At 41.7% G+C, this 25,339-nt stretch overlaps 2 protein-coding genes across 2 annotated transcripts; both read left to right on the top strand.

Annotated features, from left to right (window-relative positions):
* The first annotated feature begins 3,706 nt into the window (after nucleotides 1–3,706).
* On the top strand, nucleotides 3,707–11,935 carry alkbh5 (alkB homolog 5, RNA demethylase). The gene is made up of 4 exons (XM_036137439.1): nucleotides 3,707–4,464; nucleotides 6,922–7,002; nucleotides 7,109–7,231; nucleotides 10,982–11,935. Exons 1-4 carry the CDS (start codon nucleotides 3,752–3,754, stop codon nucleotides 11,139–11,141), a joined length of 1,077 nt encoding a protein of 358 aa, XP_035993332.1. The 5' UTR covers nucleotides 3,707–3,751; the 3' UTR covers nucleotides 11,142–11,935.
* Nucleotides 11,936–15,629: 3,694 nt separating this feature from the next.
* mief2 (mitochondrial elongation factor 2) lies at nucleotides 15,630–24,299 on the top strand. Its single transcript, XM_012882483.3, has 8 exons — nucleotides 15,630–15,811; nucleotides 16,981–17,139; nucleotides 18,421–18,586; nucleotides 18,677–18,774; nucleotides 20,684–20,860; nucleotides 20,978–21,141; nucleotides 21,985–22,137; nucleotides 23,275–24,299. Exons 2-8 carry the CDS (start codon nucleotides 17,002–17,004, stop codon nucleotides 23,774–23,776), a joined length of 1,398 nt encoding a protein of 465 aa, XP_012737937.2. The 5' UTR covers nucleotides 15,630–15,811; nucleotides 16,981–17,001; the 3' UTR covers nucleotides 23,777–24,299.
* The last annotated feature ends 1,040 nt before the right edge of the window (nucleotides 24,300–25,339 follow it).

Below are 25,339 nucleotides of genomic sequence, written 5' to 3'. Positions count from 1 at the left end.
ATTCTACCTGCTGTGGAGGCTGAGATCTTTAGGAGTAAAAGGGGCGCTCCTGAAGACCTTTGAGTGTGATCTAGTGTGGTCTGCTGGAGCAGCAGCTTATCTGTAGCTGAGAGGAAGCAGCTGGATAAGCTCATTAAGAGGACCAGCTCTGTCCTGGGATGCCCCATGGACCCAAGGCAGGTGGCAGGAGACAAAAAGACTGTAAGAAAAATCCCATCACTGATGGACACCGTCTCCCACCCCATGCATGGAGCTGTTGCAGAGCCGGAGAGCTCTTTCAGTGGCAGACTGCTGCAGCCCAGTCCCCGCAGGTCGTTCCTCCCAGCTGCTGTTAAACTTTATAATCTCTGCTGCTCACCACAGACTCAATAAACGTTTACAACGTGCTAATGGTTGCACGGGTTTTGATCTGATCATGAATCGTTTACAGTCTCTCAGATGCTAATGTAGCCTACGATTGCTCACTCCTTAGCTACTCAGAGATGCATGCTCTCTCATATTGTTCTGTAAATGGGCTGGAGTTTTTCTACTGTTAAACTTGAATACTTAATCTTTTTTCACCCGAGTATGCAAAATGTACTCTGGCATTTATTTTTACTTTTTTCTGATAAACTCATTATCTGTTGCTTTGGAACTAACTTTAGCTTGTTTTCTCACTACTATAAACTGTGCACTACTCTGTCTGTGTCTTTGCCACCGTCACGCCCAATTTTCCCCATTGTGGGACAATAAAGGAACTTCTAGGCTTAAATTATTTAAAAAAAAAAAACACATGAGCTTTTTTTTCTCACTGTCAGACATGAAATCTGAAACAACCTTTTCCTATTTTAGGTCTGTTAGAATTACCTAAATTATTTCTATTTGATAAATGCCAGAATAATGAGAGAAGGATAATGTTTGACAATAATTTATTAGTTTCTACATGTCCAGAAGTTGACATGCGCTAAGATGATAAGTAATGATGTCATGTCTTTGGAAGCTTCTGATTGTTTTATTGACAACCTCTGAGTTAATTTGAGACACAACAAGAAATCAGGATGTGTATTGTAGACTTGTCTGGTACATCCTTGGGTGTAATTTCGAAAAGCCTGAAGGTGCGACGTTCATCTGTTCAAACCATTATACGCAACAATAAACACCATGAGACTGTCCAGCCATCATACCACTCAGGAGAGAGATGGGTTTTGTGTCCCAGAAAGGAACGGGTTTTGGTCCGAAATTCGCACACCAGCCCAAGAACAAAAGCAAAACTCGTTGTGAAGATGCTGGCTGAAGCTGCTAAGACTGTGTGATTGTGAAATGAGCACTGTACCAACTAAAAGGCTACACTGCCAGGAAGAAGCCATTACTCCAAAAGAAAGACATAAAAGCCAGATTGCAATTTGTAAATGCACACAGGGACAAGGAAACTAATTTTTGGAGATATTTCCTGTGGTCTGACAAAACTAAAATTGATCTCTTTGGCCATAATGACCATTGTTATATTTGGAGGAAGAAGGGGAAAGATTTCAAGCCTTAGAACACCATCCCAACTGTGAAATACAGGGGCGGCAGCATCATTGTTGTGGGGACGTTTTGCTGCAGGAGGGACTGGTGCACTTCACAAAATAGATGGCATCGTAAAAAATGAACATTAGCCTACGTGGAAATTCTGAAGCAACATTTCAAGACATCTGCAATAAAGTTAAAACTTGGCCGCAAATGAGTGTGAAGGCCCTGAAGCATACACCTAAACTGGTTTCAAAGTGAAAACAAATCAATGTTTTAGAGTGGCTACCACAAAGCCCCGATCTAAGTCTTATTGAAAATGTATCGGCAGAGTTGAAAAGGTGTATGCGAGCAAGTGGGTCAACAAACTTGGTTCAATTACACCAGTTCTGTCAGGAGGTATGGCAAAAGTTCCTGCCAACTTTTGTGGAAGGATATCCTTCCACAACTTTTGTGGAAGGATATCCACAATGTTTGACCCAAGTCATACAGTTTAAAGCCAAAGGTAACAAATATTAACAAAACCTGACCTTCAAGAAAGTAGTAAAACAATGTCTAAAGATAATTGCTCTCATTATTCTGGCATTTAGAAAATAGGAATAATTTTTGTAATCCTAACAGACCTAAAACAGGTTTATTCAGATTTCATGTCTGACAGTGAAAAAACAGCGTATGTGTATTTTTATATGGTATATGTTAACTTCTGCTTTCAGCTGTATAGTCTGCTCATTCCTTTCATGTACACAGACTCAATGTTAGATTTCCAGACCTGTCGCTTGTTAATCATGACCCCCCGGGTATCTGTAGACCTCCACCACCACAATGGATGGATAGACAGATCCACGTTTTAGACAACAATAAATAAAGTCTAGATTCAGCCATCCATCCATCCTATGATTTCATTGGTTCATTTACACATTTTTTTTTCTCTATTATGGTTCTGCTGGTATTTTGATGATTTCTCGTAGTGCTGATCCTGAAGTCTTTGAGCTTAAAAGGACTCCTTCTTATTATCATAATATTTTGCTCATTTCCCAAATTCCCTCTCAGAGTGAAGTTGGGACTCAGACTGGGACATTCCAAAACATTACTTTAAATCCAGTCAGAGCACATATATTGGTAAATTGTAAAAAAGATTACTTCAAGGCCAGAGGTATGAATCATTTTGGGATAGTTCCACATTTCAATACGGATCAGCGTTCACTCCAGAAATATTCCTGCCATAAATGCATTGTGAACTTTTGCATTTATGCTAAAAATAATGGAATAGGACAAACACCTTTGGGAATTTAAATATTTCAAGTATTCTGACATGAAAATGTGTTTAGCCCTGAAGATGTTTTGATATCTATGTGTGTATGTTTTGTTTTTCACCATTTGTAACTTCTAAACGCCTGATTATAAACTATTTTTTTCGGAAGCGTTCGGATAATTGATAGACAAAAACAAACAAACAAAAAAAAAAAGAGACAGTGGCTCGTACTTTCTATTGAACATTATTGATTACTGACAAGTTAGAAAGTAAGCGGGACAAAATTAGCAGCATTGAATTTGGACCCCGGAGTGTCCCTCCTACAAACCGACAAATCGCCACTGAGCATGCGCAAACCCTCGGTAGGTTACACGAGTTTATTTTCAGGCTTGTGCTTGGAGACGGACTAAGGAGGTGTAACTAGCTTTGCGCTCATTTAACAACGCAGTTCCTGGCTTTTCGGGTTTAAATGGTCGCCGGAGAGGGCTCTGGAGTGTCCAGCTTGGGGATTTTGGCGGTGACATGCCGCTGCGCGGTTGGTCCGTTTTTCCAGGCGGCGACGGACTGACCAAGCCAGGCTAGCCGAGCTAACCAGCTATCAGCTAACACCGTTAGCCTCTTCTCTGCCCTAACGGAGCGCAGAGTGGCGTTGACGCAGCATTTGATCTCGTTTCCCGAACTACGGGAGACATCGGCTGCAAAACCTTTAGAAAAGTAACGCTTAGATTAAAAAAAAAGAGACTAAGCGATGAGTCCCAGCTAATGTTAGCTACTTTGGTGCGCTTGCTGTTGCTATGTGAGAGTTAGTGGAATCTTTTATTCGTTTCGTTCGGGTCTAGTTTGCCCGTAGCAGCCCAAACGGTGCTAAATCTGCGCTGAAATGCAGCATTGAGGCACCATCTTCTGTGTTATTAGGAACCCTTTTTTTTGTTTCTTTTTTTTTTTTTTTTTTTTTTTGTGCAACGCGGCGGTCATATTTTTTTTTTTTTTTTTTTTTTTTTTTTGGTCGACATGGCAGCTAGCGGATACTCCGACCTGAGGGAGAAGCTAAAGTCCATGACGCCGCACCGGGACGACTACGGGAACAAATACCGGGCGAGTAACGGCCGCGAGAAGGCTCGCAAGCGGAAGTACCGAGAGTCGGACGACGACGAGTACGAGCACAGCGACGACAGCGCTGACCTCCGGGAGCAGGAGGCCCGCCGGGTGAGGAGCAGCGTCGCGCAGCTCAGCATCTTCGCCCCGGAGGAGTGCGCCCGCATCGAGGAGAAGATCGACGAGGTGGTGGCCCAAGCGGAGGCCGGACTGTACCGGGAGCACACGGTGGACAGAGCGCCCCTCCGCAACAAGTACTTCTTCGGGGAGGGCTACACGTACGGAGCCCAGCTGGAGAGGCGCGGGCCGGGCCAGGAGCGGCTCTACCGCAAAGGAGAGGTGGACGAGATCCCGGGCTGGGTCCACGAGCTGGTGATCAAGCGGCTGGTGGCCAACGGCGTGATCCCCGAGGGCTTCGTCAACAGCGCGGTCATCAACGACTACCAGCCGGGGGGCTGCATCGTGTCCCACGTGGACCCCCTGCACATCTTCGCGCGGCCCATCGTGTCCGTGTCGTTCTTCAGCGACAGCGCGCTCTGCTTCGGCTGCCGCTTCCAGTTCAAGCCGATCCGGGTGTCTGAGCCGGTGTTTGTGCTGCCTGTGAGGAGAGGCAGCGTCACGGTGCTCAGGTGGGTCAAATATTATTATTATTATTATATATATATATATATATAAAAAAAAATCCGTTTATATCTGTAACCCAATTCACCAGGCAACATATTTATTTCTGTAAATTCTGATAATTTTCTGCTTGCAGCCAAATAAAGACACATTAAATTTCAGGAAAAAAAACAGAGTAGTGCACCAGACAAATTAACAATTTTAATAATTATTATTTGGATAAAATAAGGGCAAACTTATCTATTCAGTTTTATTTATATGACACCAATTAACAACACGTGTCATCTCAAGTCACTTTACAAAATCAAATTCAATCAAGTATTTAATAGCTGTCTAAAGGTTATTTTTAAAAGGTAGATAGATATTTTTATTTTATTTTATTTATTTTCAAGCTGTATGCAAACGAAATTTCGTTCTGTACGCACTTTGTGCATACAAAATGACAATAAAGATATCTATCTCAAAGGTAGTTTTATTCTGACAGGCCAGCCTGATTGGGACACCAAGTTATTGAATATTACTGAGGGCCTCAGACAATTATTTATTTCCCTTTTAAGCCTTTCAGGGTTTTTTTTTTGGTCTCCTTACAGCCACAGGCTTGAATGTATTTCATTGTGGTTTTCTAGGTTAGTGACCAGCGAAAAGCATTGCATATTTCTGAAGTGGAATAAAATTGATACGCGGTCTAACATCTGGTCACAAAAACCTGGCAAAGTGGGAGCTGCATATTTGTGTAGCCCCCTTTTACGCTTTGCACCGCTAAATAATACGCTGTACAAACCATTTTAATCAAAAGAAACCTATAAGACTCTGCTGTTTATTGTCAGTGTAGATATACAGCCGTTCTGTGATTACCTGACTCCGCCAGATAGATTTGCTCCGCATATCCATCTGGAAACCTTCCGTTGAAGTAATTTTGGGAAGGGGCGAAAATACTGGTCAGCTGATTGGCCTATGTTGGTGATAGACGGGCCAAATAAACCAATCAGATTCGTCGTCGCTCGTAACAGAGCGACGACGAAAACACAACCACAAGCCAAGCTACTCTTGCTGCTGCAGGTAAAGGCTCGTTAGCTCAGCAAAGAAATACTCTGTAATTCTGATAAAACTTGCTCGATAGCCACGCTAACGCTAGTTTCATCGGCTGAAGCCGCCATGTTGTTTAGACTGAACTGACGCGCTTCCCGTTGCGTCACACCTCAACCCGCCTCAAAGCCAACGCTGATTGGACGTTCGTTTGGTGAACGGCTCCAAATTTTCTTCAACGGAGAGTATCCAGACTGATCTGCGAGTGAAACCTTGAAACCTCGCGAGATCAGGATGGTCTCACGAGGCTAGTTCTGTGATGGCCTCAGAAATGTCGGGGAACGGTTCTGACCGTAAACGAGGAGCAATGTAAACACCCGGCAGGTTAGGTAGGCGATCGTGGAGAAGTTTGAAGCAATAACCTAAGCTTGAAACGTCTCAAAGCGCAATGATCAGTCCACTCCTGGAAAAAGGAAATATTTCCAGCATTGTGCGGTTAGTCTGTTTTTTTTTCTGTAGCATTGTCCTTCCAGCAGGACAGCTAAACTAAACATACAGCCTGAGCCAAAAAAAAAAAAACATGGTTTAAATCAGAGCATATTTACATCTTAGAGTGGCCCAGTCAAAGTAAAGAGCGAAAGCCAATCGAGAATCCATGGCAGTACTCAACACATTCACGTTATCTCTGACCTGACTGAGCTTGCGCCGTGCACCAAAGGAGAAAAGCCGCTGCTTTTCAGTCTTTATGCACAATCCTGGGCAGAGACGAGCCCCGAAAGACCTAAAGCTGCAACGGCAGTGAAATATGGCTGGATCAGGTAGTGAGCCTGGAGGGAGGAATATAAACGCACGGCAAACTTTTCAGGCTTCGATTAATGAAATCTTTTGTAAGCCGCGTTTTGCTTTCCGTCCTCTTCACAACCACAAGCACGTCTCGGTAAATTGGAATAACCCTTTTCTGGGAGGCTTGTGGGTTAGATTAGAAGAACCTTTTTGAATGTAACAATTTTCATCCTTTTTCTTTTGAGCCCGCATGTCTGTATCGAACATGTTTTTCATTGGCCCGACACAATATCTAGAAGGATTACCCGGCATCTAGACGTTTTTTCTTTAGCTGCAAGTGGGAAAATCCTCAAGAGTTGGAGAAAATAGAATTAAGGGCTGGAAAACACCAGTCTGTGTATAATTAAAGTATATCACGTTTTTCACTGAGTGAATTGAGTTACTGAAATAAATAAATAAACCGTAATTTAATTTTAGATGCACCTGTACGCCCTGCTTTGTGTTGGTCTGTGACTTTATACCCCACTAAGATACGCTGTGCAAATGTTTCTGGTCGTAATACGACACACCGTGGGAAAAGCCTAGCGGGTGTGAATACTTTTCACTCGATCAGAGCTGAAGTTGTGACCGTAACGATCTTTCTCTTTCGTTTGCAGCGGCTATGCTGCCGACGACATCACCCATTGCATCAGGCCTCAGGACATCAAGGAGCGGCGCGCGGTGATCATCCTCAGAAAGTGAGTCTGCGGGCGCGCCGCTTTAAAACGCAACCTTTGTACAGGTGAAACGGTGCTGCAGCTCAACGTTCTCCTATTTGTTTACTCCACCCCCGCATGTCATCAGAACTAAACCCGACGCCCCTCGAGTGGACTCTGAGAGCCCTTTAAGTCCGTCTCCTGCCCTGAGACCTGCTCCTCTAAAAGCCAAGCGCTCTCATCGAAAAGCAGATCCGGATGCTGCTCACAGGTATTTCCAGACAGTCACTATAAACAGTCGCAGGGATGAAAACAGCTCCTGGTCTGTTGGCCCCCCCCTTTTTTTTTTTTATTCTTACCCTCGTATGTAGCTTTCTATCACTTTTAAGTCCTGTACTTAATGATTATGTAATAGTTTTATTTCTTAGGTTTAGGAATCCTAAAGTCTTGTGTATGATTCAAATTAAATGCAAGTTAATTTTAAAGGTTTGTGTTTTTTCCTTCAGTTTTCAGTTGGGCTGGTTGATTCTTATGAAATCTTAGAGGTTTTGTCCACAGATCAAACAAAGATCACTAAGTGATCTGCTGGGATATGCACTATACCGCTAAAAGTATTTGCTCACCCGTTCAAATAATCCAAATCAGGCGTTTCAGTCCTTTCTATAGAAACAAGTGTGAAAGTCAAGGCGGGTTTGTTTGTTAAGCACATTTCAGCAACGAGACGATTCAAAGTGCTGAACATGAACAGAACATAAAATAAAACACATTGCAGTGGAATAGTGGCAGCAGGTCAGGATAGGTTGGACTACAAACTTAATCTAATGAAGTGTCAGTGAACTACAACAGTTTAAATTGAACATTAACATTTAAAGATGATGCTAAACAAACAGGTTTTAACCTTGATTTTAACTCAGGCTTTCAGCACTTTCAGTTTTCTGGGAGTTTGTTCCAGATAAGTGGAGCATGGGAACTAAATGCTGCTTCTCCATGTTTGGTTCTGGTTCTGCAGAGAAGGCTGGAGCCAGAAGACCTGAGTGGTCTGGATGGTTGATGCACTGATAACAAGTCTGTAACGTATTTAGGTGCTAAGCCATTCAGGGATTTATAGACTAACAGAAGTATTTTAAAGTCTATTTTCTGAGATACAGAGATTCAGTGTAAGGACTTTAGAACTGGGGTTATGTGCTCTACTTTCTTAGTCTTAGTGAGGACGCGGGCAGCAGCGTTCTGGATCAGCTGCAGCTGTCTGATCCACTTTTTAGGCAGACCTGTGAAAACACCGTTACAGTAATCAATTCTACTATAAATAAACGCATGGATTAGTTTTTCCAGATCCTGCTGAGACATCAGTCCTTTAATCCTGGAAATGTTCCTCAGGTGATAGAAAGCTGACCTTGTGTTTAGACGGAGGTTCAGGTCTGAGTCCATCACTACTCCTAGATTTCGGGCCTAATCAGTGGTTTCTAGCTGAAGCTGTGTGTTATTTTTTGATCTCTCCTCTAATGGTCCAAAATTTTTACTTCAGTTTTGTTTTTATTCAACTGAAGAAAATTTTGTGAAGTGTGTGAACGAATGGGTCACGTTCAGGAGCTCAATGAACCCCAGCGTGGTACGTCGATGGGATGCCAGTCCGTTTCTAAAGTCTCCTACATCCTAAATATTCCACAGTCACCCATCAGTAGTATTTAGGCCTGTCGTGATAATCAGCAAATCAATTAATCACGCGATAAGTTTTAATCACGTTTCATTAAAATAAGCGTGATAATTTGCGTATGCATGCTTGCTTATTTCCCCTTGTGTTTCAAAGGGTTCAGTATGTTGCATCGCTGTCTGCTCATCCCTCTCTTGTCGTTTCCTCGGTGTAGGTGGGGTTAAATCTTGTCAGAGTTTCCCACAGAAAATGTGAGAATCCTGGCGGTAGTTGTCTGGTGGGTTGCCAAAGGTGCGCAAGGAGCGTTGCGCGATATAACCGGGTACCGTAGTTTGTGTCGCGCTAATAACAGCTAGCGCATTAAGTTAGTTGATCGGGAGGTTTTCTTCCAGATGGGAACTGACCGTTTTATGTTGCTCTCAAACATGGAGGATTTTAAAATGATCAAGATGCTCAGCCTGGCGGCCAGTTAGGCTTTAATACGGCGGGGAAAACCCAGCTTGTGTCAGGCAGCCAGATGCTCAAAGTTAGCATTAGAGCCTGGTGAGTTTGAAAAGAAAAGAAATGGGTGTCAAAGCCGAACACGGCTGCTGCTGCAGCGTGGGAGTTTTTTATTTTTATTTAAACCAAATGACGCCACTCGCTTAATTTGTCTGAGCCGGTAGGTCGAGAGGTTATACTTGCGTTATTATTTCGTTATCATATTATTTGATAAAGATCTCCAGATGACAATAATATGATATATTGTCCAGCAAAATTTGTTATCAAGACGTGGTTGTGAGCCGTGTGAGCTGACGGAGCGAGGGCAGCGGATACTAAGGCGCACGGGCCGTCAACGTTCTGCAGAGTCAGAGAACAAGTCTTCAGATTAGCTCAAGAACGGCGTAGAGAGCTTCATGGACTAGGTCTCCATGGCCCAGCAGCTGCATCCAATCCTCCAGTTGCCAGGAGAACGGGGCTGGTCTGACCATATCATACCAAGGGAAAGGTTGGTGGAGGGGTTCTGGTATGGGGGGACTTTTCAGGAGCTGGGCTTGGTTCCTAAGTTCCAGTCAAAGGAACTCGGAACACTTGAGCAAAGATTTTAGACCACTCTATGCTCCCCACTTTATGGGAACAGTTTAGCGTTGGCCCGTTCCTCTTCCAACATGACTGTGCACCAGAGCACAAAGCAAGGTTTATAAAGATGTGGATGAGAGTTTGGTGTGGAAGATCTTGGCTGACCTGTACAGAGTCCTGAACTTAACCCGATAGAACACCTTTGGGATGAATTAGAGCACAGACTGAGAGCCAGGCCTTCACGTCCAACATCAGCGTCTGACCTCACAAATGCACTTCTGGAAGAACGGTCAGAAATGTCCATGAACACCCTCCAGAACCTTGTGGGCAGCTTTTCCAGAAGACTTGAAGCTGTTAGATCCACAAAGGGTGGACCGACGTCATGGGTTCAGAACCGGATGCCACTGAAGTTCATATGCGAGTCAAGGCAGGTGTTTTCTGTTGAGGTGCCTTCTGTTGAAGAGCTGAACGTGATTATTTCTCAGGGAGACTCTGGTTATACTGAAGGAGGCCTGGAATGGATTCCAGATGTTACCTGGGTGGGTAAAACCTTGGTGGATGGTTGCTGTGTGGGGTTTGAGGGATAGCCTTGGGCAAAGTAAGGTAGTAGGGAATGTGATGACCCCGCTTGTTTAATCATAAATTAACCGATGATCCGCATTTTCGGTTCAGTTTCATGAGGCACAACACTGATTGATCTCCTGTAGAACCAAGCATCACTTGAGTAGAACCTGCTTAAAATGAACTAAACTCATAATTCTAAAAAAAAAAAAAAAAAAAAAAAAAAACGGCATCAAAGCCATTAGAAAAGCTAAAAGAATGGCCATGTACACTGCAAAAAGGGAACTAAAAGTAAGTGAAATTTTCTAGAAATCATTGTATTTTTTCTTTGATTTGAACAGGTAAATAAGACTATTTGCCAATGGAATAAGATTTTTCAACTTAAAATAGGAACAATTCATCTCCATCTTATTTCAAGTGCAGGATATCTAATTATCTTATTTTAGAGATGAATTGGTCCTCAAATCAAGGAAAAATTTGCTAATTTCAAGAAATTTTTACTTACTTTTAGTTCCCTTTTTGCAGTGTATCGCCAAGAAGTCAAAGTAGGCGACACCCTGTCGATATGGGGAGTTATTTCCAAGATCTCATTTTTACAGCACATCTCTGCAGGTAGAACTGTAGCGTTTACATAATCCTCATCCGTCATCTTTGCTGTAGTTCAGATCTGAGGAGAATGACTTAAAGTGTCGTCCTGAAGCCTATTTTAACGGATGAAAATGTTTTTTTTTTTTTTTTTTTTACTACCAGGCCGAGGGTTCTGGAGATGGACAAAGAGGAGAACAGACATCCGTTGGTGTCCCGCCATCGTCGCCACAGCGTCAGCTCAGAGAACTACCGGAGGCGGGACGAAGACCCCGACAAACACCAGGAGGGCTCGGGACGCAAAGTCAAAATGAGACGTCACTGAGCGCCTCTTTGGCCCGCACGTTCACATGCTAAAATATCCCCGCTCCTTTATCTATGTCAGTATTGTAACTTTATTTGATCAATCATTATTTTAATTGTCCACTTTGTTCTGGCGAGAGAGGAAAGAAAGAAAGAAAGAAGAAGAAAAAAAACGCCGTTAGATTTCAGTTTTAATTTGAGTCTAGGAATGCTTGAGTGTACATTTGTTTTCTGGCAGACAAAAACTGGCTTTTCTGCTGCTTATAATAAACCTCAACTTACTCACTACAGTAAGAAACAGTTCAGTTAGTTTAAATTAAACATTACTTTGTTTATGTGTGAATATAGGATTGGAATAGGCATGCGTTTTTTTCTACCTTGAGAACTGAAAGGAAGATGTAAGTATGGACTTGTACAAAAGCAAAGCCAAGCTGTAATCTAACTTCCTAATGTACAGTACGTTAATGTACAGTCTTTATTTGGGGGGGGGGGGGGGCTTTATGGAGACAGATAATTTGTTTTTGTGTGTCCTCTACATCTACATTTCAAATCCATTGCCTTCGGGCCATGTCAGATCTTCACTTTTTGTTCACGTTGAGCTCCACGTGGCAGTTTGAGTTACAGCGACCGGCACAAGTTGCACCCTGGCGTTCTGTTTTCATTTGAGCCGTTTTCATGGCGGCGTTGGAGGAGCTAAGATGCTTTGTGGAGCACTGACACGCTTCACTCTCCTGTCTCAGTATAAGGTTGCTGTATACTTTATGACATGAACCATGTCATTCCTCTGACTTAATAAATCCACTTTTCCTCATTTTAGTGACATTCAGGTCTGTTGATTCATGTAAAAACGTTTGTTTTTGTGGGGTCTTTTTGTTTTTTTCTGACCGAAAACGTATCGGTGAAGAAATCTTCCGCCAGCTCCCTCGCAGTTTGCTGCGTAAACAAACGTCTCGCTTTCTCGCCGATGCCATATTTGGGGGAGGCGCGCCACAGCCAACGATTAGGTTAGTCTGGAGTTACGCGTGAATTAAAAATAACCCCAGGTCACAAGAGAGATTGCTTTCTAAAAACAGGATGAGTGAAGCTCTGCTGCGTTCAGGAACGCGCTTAAAGGTTATCTTCGCCAGCCGATCATGGGATCAGGAGTGGCGTAGAGAAGGCGCCGACTCGAAACCGTTTATTAGGAAAAGCTGAAAGTCAGAGCTGGTTAATGACAACTCACACAATATGTACACTGAAATGAATGTGAACGTTTTTACATCTGTATTTACATTTTCAAACCCATTTGTGGGCCTCTCGATGCATCCAGTTAACGTTGGTGTCTGTCAAAATGTATATAAACAATTAATCTCTGGCTGGTGCCTTAAAAGTCCAGTTCGGATTCCTGGTGTAGCAGCTTGTTCACCAGATACAAGCCTAGTTTTTGTGTGTTTTGTTAAACTTAAATTTTTAGAGTAGAGGTGCGCTAAACAAACCGGCTGACTTTTTTTTTTTTTTTTTTTTTTTTTTTTTTAAGCTAGTTTTTGCAGGTGGGTCCTTATTTAAGCTGATAGTTAAGACAAGATAAATGTAGGAAAAAAATTGAGAGAGAAATAAAAGTAAGTTAGGATTCATACATAGCGTTAATCTAGGGTAATCCTTAGCCATAAACACCACACGTGTTTGTTGGTTTCCCTATAATCTTAATTGCTTCTCAAAACATGGAGAATAAAAAAAAAAGCCTAAATGTTATGTTTTTATGAAATAATGCATCACAAATTACATTTAATAGTGGATAGATTTCTCTTTAAAAGCTCTTTTGCTTTTGGGATGGTGTGCACGGTTAGTTTTCCATCAACTGAAGCATAAAGCACAGCGGTAAAAAGCCTCACACATTCTCCCCTTTCGGCCAGATGGGACTTTTTACAGCTTGTGTTCGGCAGGCTTCCATAAGGGCCAGATATGCTGCATCTGGCTAGAAAGAGCTGAGCCAGGAAGCAAAGCTCTCAATTTACTGGTGTGTCTACATTTTGACCCTGACCTAAGGTCACAAGGTATGGCTCATGACAAAGAACCAGATCCCAGTGTTGTATAAAGTACTGAAATCTCAGAGTCAAGTAAAAGTATAGGTACCTCTCCAAAATATGACTTTGGTAAAAGTCCAAGTCACTGACTGAAATGTTACTTGAGTAAAAGTCTTAAAGTATCTAAAATGTCTTGTACTTAAGTATGAAAATTACTGTAAAAATAGATGTACTCAAGTAATGTAATAAAAAATATAAGTAAGAAGTAAAACAAAGCAAATGCAGTTTAAATGACATTTTTTAGATTTTTGTAAACTTTGAAAGTCAAATTCACTTAACATAACATAAACAACCAAGTGCAGGAGAAATTTAGACCAAGTTTAGACAGAAAATACAACCTTTTTGTAAGCTTTCAGTTTTACTTCTTCCAGTAAGGTCAGTGCTATGCACTTTAAAATTGTACACAACCAGGTGCAGGCAAAATTTAGACCAGGGGGTGTATACTAAGAACATGGTTAAGTGATAAACCAGGTCTAGTTAACCTACAAGAAACCTGCTAATAGATACACCTGCAGGTATCATTTAGTTAGGAAAATTAGGACTCTCTGCTATTAGATGCTTTACCTATACCACAAGGTTAATTTAACCTGCTTTACCACTGAACCAGCTTCTTATCCTGTTGGTGGTGATGAACAAACCCAGGAAAGTCCCGACTTTGTAGCAGTTAATTAGTAGGTGGGGTCAAAACACTTGCTTGCATGAGTCTCTCTCTCTTTTTGTAACTAGTAACTAAACCAAACATTGAAAATGTATTGGAGTGAAAGTATGCAATTAAGTTCAGAAATATAGTGAAGTAAAAGTAAAAGTTATCTAAAAATTTTATACTCGAGAAAAGTATAAAGTACTCCAGAATATACTTAAGTACAGTAGTGAAGTATTTTTACTTCATTACTATACAACACTGCCAGATCCAATCGGTCAAAAGGAGTTTCTGAAAGAATGACCAGGCTCAGCCTTAGAGATAGGATGAGAAGCTCTGTTATGCCGGGGAGCTTAAAGTAGAGCCGCTGCTTATGCGCATCGAAAGGTGCAAGTTGAGGTGGTTTGATCATCTGATCCGTTGGGCCCGTTTTGGGGGGGGTTTCTATGCAGATACAAAGTAGCTTTTTGCTTTTATAAAATCTAATCAGACAAAATGTTATGTATAAAGTCTAGTATTTAAAAGAATACCATTATCATAAAATAACAAATTCAGTCAGAAGAAAGATTTCCAAATTGCACTCTTTCACAACATACAATTTGTGGAACCAATACTGGTTTATCCATGTTAGAACAGAGCATCTTACTTCCAATGACGAGTGTTTCACTTGACCTCTCAGCAGATATAAAAATAACATCAGAACTACGATGCTCGTGTACCAACAAGAAGTCTCACTTTAGCATCAACAGTAGCCTAAGTATGTTTCTTACGGAGCACGGCCATGGCAATTTTTATTTCATTTTCTTTCGCAATAACCTAGTAGGGTTCATGCGATATATCGATAACTGAAAGTCTTTCTGCTACAATACATGATTTTTGTAAGGTTTGCGCATTATGTTAATATCTAGTTAGTGAAACATTAGAAGTTTTAGATCATTTCTTGAGGATACAAATGCACCACAACCATATGTGCAAATGCAAAAGCAAAATGGGCTTTTCATCCCTTCTAAGACAAACATAAACTTTCCTTAAGAAGGAAAAAAAAGGGGGGGGGGGGGAAATGCATTCAAGCTATTTGGACTATTTTGGAGTTATTTTCGCTGGGTAATAAAGTAATCTGACGGTTTTTATTTTTGTTGGTAGTCTGGCTTATAAAGGGCAGTTTTCCCGTCTGTCTCATCTCAACAGACGCAATTAATAGAACGATTTTCAGCCAGTTTTCCGCACCAAATAGTTAAGAATGTATAAACACGTTTTCACTGTGGCTCTTTAAAGGTTGCAATTAAAAATTAAACCTAATATTGTAGCAGAAAGACTTCTAGTATTCAAATTGCAATATGCATGGGAATGCAATAATTTTGTGAGGCAACGCAAAATACAATAAAAATAGACATAATATAAGATTATATTGTGTCTATGGGTAGACTAGCCAGAAATTGTACTCAATTAAAAGTAGAATAGAATATATATTTTACTGTGTCACAGTATGAAAATACTTCAAAAAATATTACTCCAGTAGAAGTAAAAGGTATGGCCCAGTAAAACTACAAATTGAAGTAGATTATTTTCAGTGTTACTAAACTGTAACAATACTTCTCACCTGCTTAGATTCATATTTTATAGGTAGGAAGAAAATAAATAGAATGTGTGATGTACAGCACAGAAGTATGATAATCGTTTTCCATCAGCACGGTTGGTTGATGTTGCTTATTTTAGGTTGTTTTAATCGTTGTTTTAGCGATTTAAAGTGCGCCGACCATTGCTCTACCATTGACTGGTCACCAGAGGGGGCTGGTGAGTTTCCACAAACATAGTGAGGCGTCTTGAACACGAGAAGAAGACATTGCAAACAGCTGCTAGCTAAATGGTCATGGCAGCTAACGAACAAAGTGAGGGTTTTTTCCTGATTACAAGCAGCTAACGACGTTTTTTTCATACGAAATGCTGATGGTTGATGTTTGAGGAACACACAGCTCTTCGCAACGAGGGGTCAGTATTTTTAACGCCTAAAATCACTCGGCTGTCATTGACAGCTAACGTGGCTAAACATGACCAGATATGGTAGCCGTTATTATTTAATAAGGGTTAAAGTGGAGAATATTCTTGTAACGTTAGTTCTCGTTCATTTTATCCACCTCCAGCGTTTCATGCTGTCATTGATTAAACGAAACAAAGTTTTTTTTTCGCTCGTCGTTGCCTTTTAAAGAAGATAGCGTTAACATGTGATGTTTGTTTTCAAAACATCACATCTGTCATTGTTTTTATACTTTTCTGATGCAGCTGGACTAAATACGCAGTGAAACTGAAATCTGATCTCCATTTTGAAATGTCTGTCTGTCTCAGATTATAATCTCACTAGAAAGAAAGAAAGATGGTTATACAGCTAGTTGGTGTAACCTAAGCAGATATCAAGTTTAAAAATAGAACAAGGGCCATTCTGACCCAAATAGCGGCCACGCATTTTAGCACAATCAAAACCAATATTTGGCTTTTTGTGGATGATTGGATCCGACTCGTTTTTATTCTGTTCCTGTGTACGTTTATGACATCTATATCAGATTACTCCAAATTTGTAACTTCATAAAGACAAGCTCTGAATTGACTGATCTGATTCTATATTGATCTTATTTGTAGCTTAAACTGGTAAATCAAAGGAAGAAACTGTCCTGGCATGGCTTCTGTGTGAGTAGCTGAAAGTGTGTTATGAAGCAACACTTTAATTATGATTGTATCATTTCAAACTGGCAGCTTCTTCTTTTTTTTTTTTTTTTTTTTTAAAATAAGCTTTTCTGTTAGTTGACTGATCGACAGCGAGTCAATGTGCAAATCCACTTATGGATGTCCAGATCCATAAGCCATTTCCTTATCTTTAGCCCCCTGATTTTTAGATGCTTCTAGAACTGCTTGACATCAAAACCTAACAAACTTTTCCATGAAAAGCAGAGGGAATAAACAGCCCACAAGTGGTTTCTGTTTTTATTTGGTTTAAAGAGTCTACAGTAAACCGATCTCCAAACAAGTTCATCTGATGAGTTGTCAGACTTTCTGAATTTTGCAAGATAAAAAAAGAAAAACTATGGCAGAGTTTATTCTCTTTCTGACAGTCAGTCATGTGTTTCTTTCTGTTCTATTTACTTGGATATTTTACTTTTCCAAAGGCTAACCACAGGAAGGAAGCCATGAACTTCCAGAGCAGCCGGAGGAGAGGCGAGGCTGGCGTTGCCATGGTGATTGACTTCCTGCTGTCTAACGCTCGGCTGGTTCTGGGAGTCGGAGGAGCTGCTCTGCTGGGCATTGCTACGTTGGCGGTTAAACGAGTAAGTGTTTCTGAGCTTGTTAGTGCCACATCCATACATCTTTGCCAGTCTGTCTGTCATGCGTATGGAAAGGCAGGGATTGGAAGGTGCAGAAAAGATGTGGGATTCTATTTATTTTCACTAATTAGTGCTTGTCAATCCTAATGTCTTTTTTAAAAGCACAAATGTATCCATAGGATGAGGGAGAGGTGAAAAGTCAAAGACATCAATACAAATAGCAGTAGTGACCACCGTCCAAGATGAGAGAATGTTGAAAACATTTTAACCTATTTGAATTTTAGTAAACTGCTGCATCGTTTGATAACACCAATCAACTTGGAATTGAATTGGAATCTGTCGATAGGATTGGATTGAATTAACCTTTATTTTTGCAATGTGCCTTGAGACGTGTTGCAATTGGCACTAGATAAATAACCTAAAACTGAATTAAAAAACATAATTTCTCTAACATTCTGGGCATTTGTGTTGTTGAAGAGAAGATTGGACTAACACGTTGCCTTAAATGAAACAATACTTTTGAACTTCTGGACTGCCAGAAACATAATCAGCTTCTAATTATGCACTCTGTTGTTGTGCTGTAACTTTAACTTTCTTTTGAATTTGAGTAAAGTCATCTAATGTTGGGAATGCATAATCTTTCTGTTCCAAAATGCAATGGTCAAGTCATTTTAAACATAGGAGAAAAAAAAAAGTTTCACTTTTATATATTTTACAAATAATCTGGCCAAAACACTACATGTTGGTGGTTTAAATTAGTTTATTTTTTGGTCATAATTGTTTGTGCATTTTCCGTTTTGTTTAGAGCATCTTCAACCTGTGCACTCTACATTCACATTGGCACCACAATGTCGGCACTGATACATGCTGTTGCTCGCCTGATATTATCCCTGGCCTTTAGCACAGCGAGCAACAAGCCATAAATACAGTAGCACAATGGCGCCATCTAGTGACGCTTTCATTTAACTGCCACTCCAGTCTCCTCACTGAAAACTTCTTTGTATTCACCACAGTCCTTCATGCCACATCCAGTTCCTGATTGGACAAGACACAGAAGTTCAGCTTTTTTAACTCCAACAACTGTCGTTTCACATCCATCACAGTTTTTGTTACGTTCTGGCTTCGCTTTTAATCGCCAAAATTACGCGTTTTGCATCGCTAGAAGTAGTGTCACGTCACTCTCGTGTGGCATCTGTGCGCAGGGACATCCTGTAAATCTGTCGCTCGCCCTGCCACATCCGCGGCCAATGCGAACGCACCTCAAAAACGATTGTTTGTGTTCAGCTGATAGAGCGTGCCGGCCGTGCAGCAGAAGATGAAAAGGTGGAGCAAAAGATGGCCGAGAGCTGGGAGGAGCTTAGCTTGGTGTCTTCTTCTCCGACGCTCATCAGGAAGGAAATAGAGGGTGTAGTGATGAAACATGTCTCCAAGGCGACGAAACAACAGAAAGGTAGGGATTATATTTTGAAACGCACAAATCGTCTGCTTTTCTGGTCTTAGCCCGCTAATGTCACATATTGACTGCTTTTTCTGTAACCAGCTGATCTCTGCCAAAACCTTGACGTGTCCTCTCCCGAGGTTCAGCCTAAACCGGAGGCAAAGTCCAAGAGGCTCCAGCTCTGTGTGCTCACCCTGCAGGTACATTTCACCTTCGGACTGCGCAAAACTTGCGTGACAAAATTAAGTCGTAGCAGCTGCACTGTTAAGAGCTTTTCTAATAATATATGCATGTGTACTGTAATTTATTTTCCTGTGTGCATTTTTCTGTCGTGAGGTGTCAGGGAGATGTGACTTTAGGAGTCAAAGATGTTTTCTACAGCTTGCAAAGTATCTACCTGATCACACGCTAAAGCAAATTACAGATAATTCAAACATTTTTTTGTTCGATGTCTTTAGTGGGGGCTTGTAAGTAAACCAGGAGGTTTTTGTAGCCTTTCAAAACTAAGCTGAAGTGTTAATTCTTCAAAAAAAAAAGACAAATATTTCATCAATCAACAAGAAGTTTAAAGCATTGTTTACTTTAAAGCAAATCACAATCTTTGAACATCCACAGTATGGCACAATTTCAAACTTGCCTAGACATAAACATCCACCTCGACAGGTCACCCAGACAGGAAGCTATTGGTCTTTAGAGGCTGTAGAGTTCCTCGGCTCAGGCATGAGAATCTGTGACGTGAGGCAGAGATGGCAAAGAAAACGATGTGGTTAATTGAGCAAGATTGAACTTTTTGGCTGGCATGCAAAGTCCCGTGTAGCAGAAAACTAACGCTGCATCGTATCCCAAACACACCAACCCCATCATAAAGCGTACCGGTGACCGAGGCAGAGATGTTTTTCTTCACCCGGAACAGAAAAGCTGGTTGCTGGCAAGATGGATGGAGCTAAATACAGTCCAATCCTGGGAAAACAAAATTTTGTAGGCTACGCAGGTTCTCCCTCCTGCAGGAAATCAACCCGAAACATACAGCCATGGCTACAGTAGGAGTCAGTTCAAGGCCTGTTCCTACATTAGGCGGGCCTACTGTGATTCCAGATCTATATTAAATCGAGTATCTGCTGCAAAATTGGCAAAGACCTACACCCAAAGCCTTGCAGCTGTAATTGCAGCGAGCAGTTGCTTTTGAAAGTGTTGAATCAGGGGCTATTTTTCATAAATACATTTGTCGGCAGGTGGATGTCTCATTTTGCCTCCACTTACAGCTCTGAAATAATTTGTGTTCAATTCAATTTTATTTATATAGCGCCAATTCATGAAACATGTCATCTCAAGGCACTTTACAAAGTCAAAATTAATTATATTATACAGATTGGTCAAAAAATTCCTATGTAAGGGAACCAGTTGATTGCATCAAAGTCCCGACAAGCAGCATTCACTCCTGGGGAACCGTAGAGCTACAGGGAGAGTCGTCTGCATTGTCTATGGCTTTGCTGCAATCCCTCATACTGAGCAAGCATGAAGCGACAGTGGGAAGAAAAACTCCCCATTAAGGGGAAGGAAAAACCTCCAGCAGAACCGGGCTCAGTATGAACGGTCATCTGCCTCGACCGACTGGGGGTTACAGAAGACAGAGCAGAGACACAACAAGAGACACAAAAGCACAGAATCAAACATTGATCCAGTAATCTGTTCTACATTAGATGGTAGTAGCGGGTGATCTGTCTTCCCTGGATGATTTCACAGCTAACAGAACGCCAGACCAGGTGTACCTACTATGAAGAAAAAGAGAGAGAGCAAAAAGTTAAAAGTTGAAATAACAGCTTTCCTCTATTAAATAAAATGTAGCTGTAGCTTTAATGCAACAAGACGTGAAAAAGGTTAAAGGGTCTGAAAACGTTTTCATTATCAGTGACATTAACTGGACATATAGTTTTTTTACTATAAAGCATAATAAAAGCTGAATGCACCTCAACAACACACACAGAGACGTAACCAAACAACGTGAACACAGGCAAAGCTCTTGTTTGTCGTGCTTTCCATGTTTGAGCTATTGCTTCTGAAACCTGCCGTGTCAAACCTTCCGCTTTCAAACTGTTTGTGACGACCCAGGAGCGTCTGCAGCAGTACTATTCCAGCAGGGTGGCGCTGGCTCCCGACGAGGTGAAGAGGGCCCAGTCCATGGCTCTGGACCTCTGCGCCGAGATCCAGGGCATCCTCCACAGCCGTCACCCAGACATGCCTCTGGGAGAGATGAACCTCGGAGGTTCTCTCCTGGATGGTTTGCAGGTACCGCTCCCACGACTTGCACACCTTTTGTTTCCGTAGCGGGATCTTCGCCGGAAATCTACCCCGAGTTTTTATTTTTGTTTGAGCTTTCATCAAACGTGCGTGTTTTCTGTTTAGGTGGTCCGTGCAGACCACGTATGTCTGCTGGTGCCTCTGCAGCTGGAACCCTCGTTGTGGCGTCTCATCCCGGGGGAGGAGACGCTGCTCACACACCCTTTGCACTGGATGGTGCGGCGGGTCAACCTGGAATATTTCCCCAGAGGACGCAGTTACTGGGACAGGTAATCACACACAGACCACACATGGTAAGGTGGGTCAAAAGCCTCAGTGTGTGTTTTTCTCCCAGTTTCATGTAGTTTGATTATAAACTCGGACAGTAGATGCATTTTAATTAGCCTAACTTAAAGTTGCCCTCTGTTAACTTGTTTGGTTAAGTTAGACTTAGACAAATCTTATAAAATTTCATTGCATACAGCTTATGACAATGTAATGAGATTGCAATTGAAATAAGATAACATTACAATATAAAGTGCAGCAGTGATAAGGATGTAACAGTGCAGGAGAAAAACAGTTTTTTAGAAAAGTGTGCGGAAAAATGTTCAACCATGTTTATAGTGCAAAAATAATGGTGCAAAAAAGGCATTCAATTCAATTTTATTTATATAGCGCCAATTCATGAAACATGTCATCTCAAGGCACTTTACAAAGTCAAATTCAATCGTATTATACAGATTGGGTCAGATTATACAGATTGGTAAAAAATTTTCCTATATAAGGAAACCAGTTGATTGCATCAAAGTCCCGACAAGCAGCAGTCACTCCTCCTGGAGAAGCGTAGAGCCACAGGGAGAGTCGTCTGCATTGCTGATGGCTTTGCAGCAATCCCTCATACTGAGCAAGCATGAAGCGACAGTGGGAAGAAAAACTCCCCATTAACGGGAAGGATTCATTTGAAAAGTTCAACGTTGGCAGTGCAAAATAATAATGGTGCAAAAATTGCAGTAAACGTTCAGTTGTCGTGTATGATCAGTACATTCCAGTAATGTTGGAGGAATAAACGAAGGTTACGTCCTGTGAAAAATGTTCTGTGTTGGGCTTGACATGTCTGCCTTTGGGTTTGGTAGGTACCTGGTGGGGGGTTACCTGTCAGCAGAGGCCGTCGTCAACATGTTCAACAAGAACGTCATGGAAAATGCCAACTGGCCGTCAGTCAGCGGCACGTTGGACTGCCTCATCAGACCGGTGCTGGGAGGACCGGACCTGAGGCTGGAGATCCGGTGTGTTGGCGCTCCATGCTTTCTTTTGTCGCCTGCGGTGTTTAACGCTTGTTCTGGTTCCAGTGAGCTCATCCTACAGCAAGAATTCAGATTAGGGGTTGTTGGCTTCTTACCTTCTTAGTGTGGCTCTAGCTTATTGCTATTTTCTTAGGGACTAAAAGAAAAGAAGATAGAGGAAATGTATTCAAAGATATTTTCCAACATTCTTCACCTGAGTGGTTTTTATTTGCATAAGCAGCTTGCGTGACTCATCATACAATATTTGAAAGAATAAATGGGTAAAGGACTTAAAACTGATCTCATATTGCTGATTGGCGCTGTTAGCAGTTTGCACCATCTAGGTGCTAGCATTACTACAATGGTGGGCTTTAAAAAAACCTAAAACCTGCCAAGTCTGTGTGGAAGGTGTAACCACTTGTCGTGGTGACCCCTGAGTAAGGGAGCAGCCGAGAAGACCCCCACAATCTATAATAATATGACATGAAAGACAGAGGTTGAAATGTCAAAAGAAGAAAACGGCAACTTTCTGCTGTGATTTTCACCCTTCCTGTTGTCTGCTGAACGTTCTGCTCTCTTCCAGCCTGAATGAACACACCTCTGCTTCCACTGCTGTAGTTAGATACACCTCACTGTTACTGAAAAAGCTTTTGTTAACCCTTCTTCCCTCAACAGCAGTGTTCACGCCAAAGAGTTTGATTTGAAGTGTTGAGAAATGCCATTCACTTCACTGTTTGTAGCTTAAGCTAGTTTTTTCAATGTCCCTTTCTAGGCTTTTAGTCACATAAAAGGGTAAAATCATGATACAGGATTTAAATTCCCAACACATATAGCGTCTGCACCCTGGGAGCATTAAAGGTCTTGGAGACATTCAGTTTTCACCATGGCCTGAGTGGCAGAAATCAGCGCTTGTGGCTGTAGTGGTCGGGTACATTTGTGTCTAACGAGCAAACAGTAGAGTGGTCTGGAAGTATGAATTAGGCCAAACGGAAAATGTTTTATTCGTTTTTTGAGTCGGCTGGAGGATTGGCAGTAGCAGCCGGTCAACCTGAACACCGTCAAGTTTCAGCCACCGGCTGATTGTTTGAATCCTAAGATGGTGAAAATGCTTTATCCACTCGTGTTTTTGTAATCCTTCAGGCCTGAGAGCGCAACAGAAAGCAGCGGCCAGCCGCTCTTCGTCTCCATATTACCCGTCCTCAGGGAGGGCGACGTAGTCCTGACGGCCCAGCTGGAGCTCACCTCTCCCTGGGTGAACGCCTGGCACCTCTCTCTCTACCCCTGGGAGACCCAACGCCTGGCCGAGCTGGACGCGGCCGACGACGGCTGCCGCCGGCTGACTCTGAAGATCCTGAAGGCCGTGTGCAAGCTGAGCCCGCCCCTGCGACACCTGGAGGCCGCGCCGCTGGCCAATCTGCTCCTGCACCTGAGCGACAGCGAGGACGACTGGTCCAAGAACAGCCTGGACGTGAGATTCCAGCAATGCATCACCGAGCTCATCGGCCACCTCGAGCAGGAGGCGCTACACAGTTACTTCAAACCAGCCGTCAATCTGCTGAGCGGCCTGTCCGAGGATCAGGTGGACCAGATGGGCTTCATGCTCTACTGCGCCGTGTCAGATCCTGAAATACTGCTCATTTAGCTACGCGGGTTTCCCCACAAACGTTCGGAAGCCGTTCTGTGGCGTCGTCCCTGAGACACGGCAGGCGAGGCGGCTGCAGACCCGATGGTTAAACCGGGAAAAGGCCCAACGGGAACGCAAACGTGCCAACGGAGAAATAAAAAGGAGATAATGTTAGAGTTATGGGGATGCACCTGCACTGCTGGTTTTCACATTGTTTTTGCACATTTTTGAATTAAATTAAATTAAAAGCTTGGATTTTCTGCTGTGCTCTGACGGTAAGAAGAACTTGACCTGCGTAGAGCAACAGAGAAACGGTTGAACGCTTCCAGCATCTGTATGATGGGGTTGATCAATTTGTTTGATTCTTTGATTTAGCTGCCCGTATCATAAGGTGAATTAAACCCGTTTCATGCTTTTATGTCATTTTTAAACTGTGTGAACATTGTGGGCAGATTTCACGTGTTATTTGGTTGAGTGTTATTTTGTTTGTGTGTGGATGAAAGAAGCAAATAAAATCACGTCCTAATTTATGTTACTCAGCGATTGTAGTCCGTTGTCATTTAACTTCAAGCCTGGCAGAGGAAATCAAGGTAGATTTTAACTTTGGAACTGCTGAATGTTTTTAGCATGTTTTTGGATTTTTTTTAATATATATATATATATATATATATATATAATGCTCATCATTGACATAATGCTGTAAAACCTTTTATGCCTTATTCAGACTTCTAGGTTTTCGATTGTCATTGCAAAATATTCAGTTTTTCCTCCACCTTATATTTAAATTACATTCAAATTTGTCATTAGTTGAAAATTGAGATGAGGGGAAAAAATGGCAATTTTCAAAATTATTATTATTGGTAGTCCGGCATGTAGATCAATGAGATGAAATTTACAAAATGTACCAAGTTTGTTCACTTTGCTTTGACTACACTGCAAAAACGGAACTAGAAATAGGTAAAATATTCTTTAAAATTAGTGTATTTGTCCTTGATTTGAGCAGGTAAATAAGATGCTTTGCCAATGGAATAAGATGTTTGCACTTAAAATAGGAACAATTCATCTCCATCTTATTTTCAGTGCAGGATGTCTAATTATCTTATTTTAGGGGTCAAAATACTCCATTCTGTTGGCAGATAATCTTATTTACCTGCTCAAATCAAGGATTAAAACACTAACTTTAAGAACATTTCACTTATTTTTAGATCCGTTTTTGCAGTGTATCAGCTTTATGGTCAATTAGGAAGCATTTGTTTTGTGAAAGCTTTCTACAACTATATTAGTTATTGTGTCCGCCAGCTTGCTGTGTTGTCTCAGATACTTGAAACATTTTGTTGTTGAGTTTTTCAGGTCCGGGTGAGTATTTGAGAAAGAGGAACAAAGAGGTTACCGTTTGTGTTTCCAGGCTTTTCATATTGTGCCATTTTACACCAAACCCATCTCAAGGTGTTTTAAGACATGGGCCCAGGCCATAGATATTCATACAGTGTCCATTTTGATCAAATCCCAGCCAGTCAAATTAATTCCAATACAGTTTAATTGTGAACTGTTCCATTTAAGCAAAATTATCAACACAAGGAA

This window comes from Fundulus heteroclitus, chromosome 5, assembly GCF_011125445.2.
Source record: "Fundulus heteroclitus isolate FHET01 chromosome 5, MU-UCD_Fhet_4.1, whole genome shotgun sequence".
In the NCBI taxonomy this organism is placed as follows: Eukaryota; Metazoa; Chordata; class Actinopteri; order Cyprinodontiformes; family Fundulidae; genus Fundulus; species Fundulus heteroclitus.
The sequence above is the reverse complement of the archived record's forward strand: the minus strand, read 5'-3'. Positions and strand labels throughout refer to the sequence as shown.

What these genes read in the sequence shown, in the direction of transcription:
- mief2 (XM_012882483.3), top strand. Translation starts at nt 17,002, where the DNA reads ATGAACTTCCAGAGCAGCCGGAGGAGAGGCGAGGCTGGCGTTGCCATG. An exon ending in GGCGACGAAACAACAGAAAG is followed by an intron (nt 18,587 to 18,676) that starts GTAGGGATTATA and finishes TTCTGTAACCAG; the next exon opens with CTGATCTCTGCCAAAACCTT. An exon ending in TCTGTGTGCTCACCCTGCAG is followed by an intron (nt 18,775 to 20,683) that starts GTACATTTCACC and finishes GTGACGACCCAG; the next exon opens with GAGCGTCTGCAGCAGTACTA.
- alkbh5 (XM_036137439.1), top strand. Translation starts at nt 3,752, where the DNA reads ATGGCAGCTAGCGGATACTCCGACCTGAGGGAGAAGCTAAAGTCCATG. An exon ending in GGCAGCGTCACGGTGCTCAG is followed by an intron (nt 4,465 to 6,921) that starts GTGGGTCAAATA and finishes TTTCGTTTGCAG; the next exon opens with CGGCTATGCTGCCGACGACA. An exon ending in GCGGTGATCATCCTCAGAAA is followed by an intron (nt 7,003 to 7,108) that starts GTGAGTCTGCGG and finishes GCATGTCATCAG; the next exon opens with AACTAAACCCGACGCCCCTC.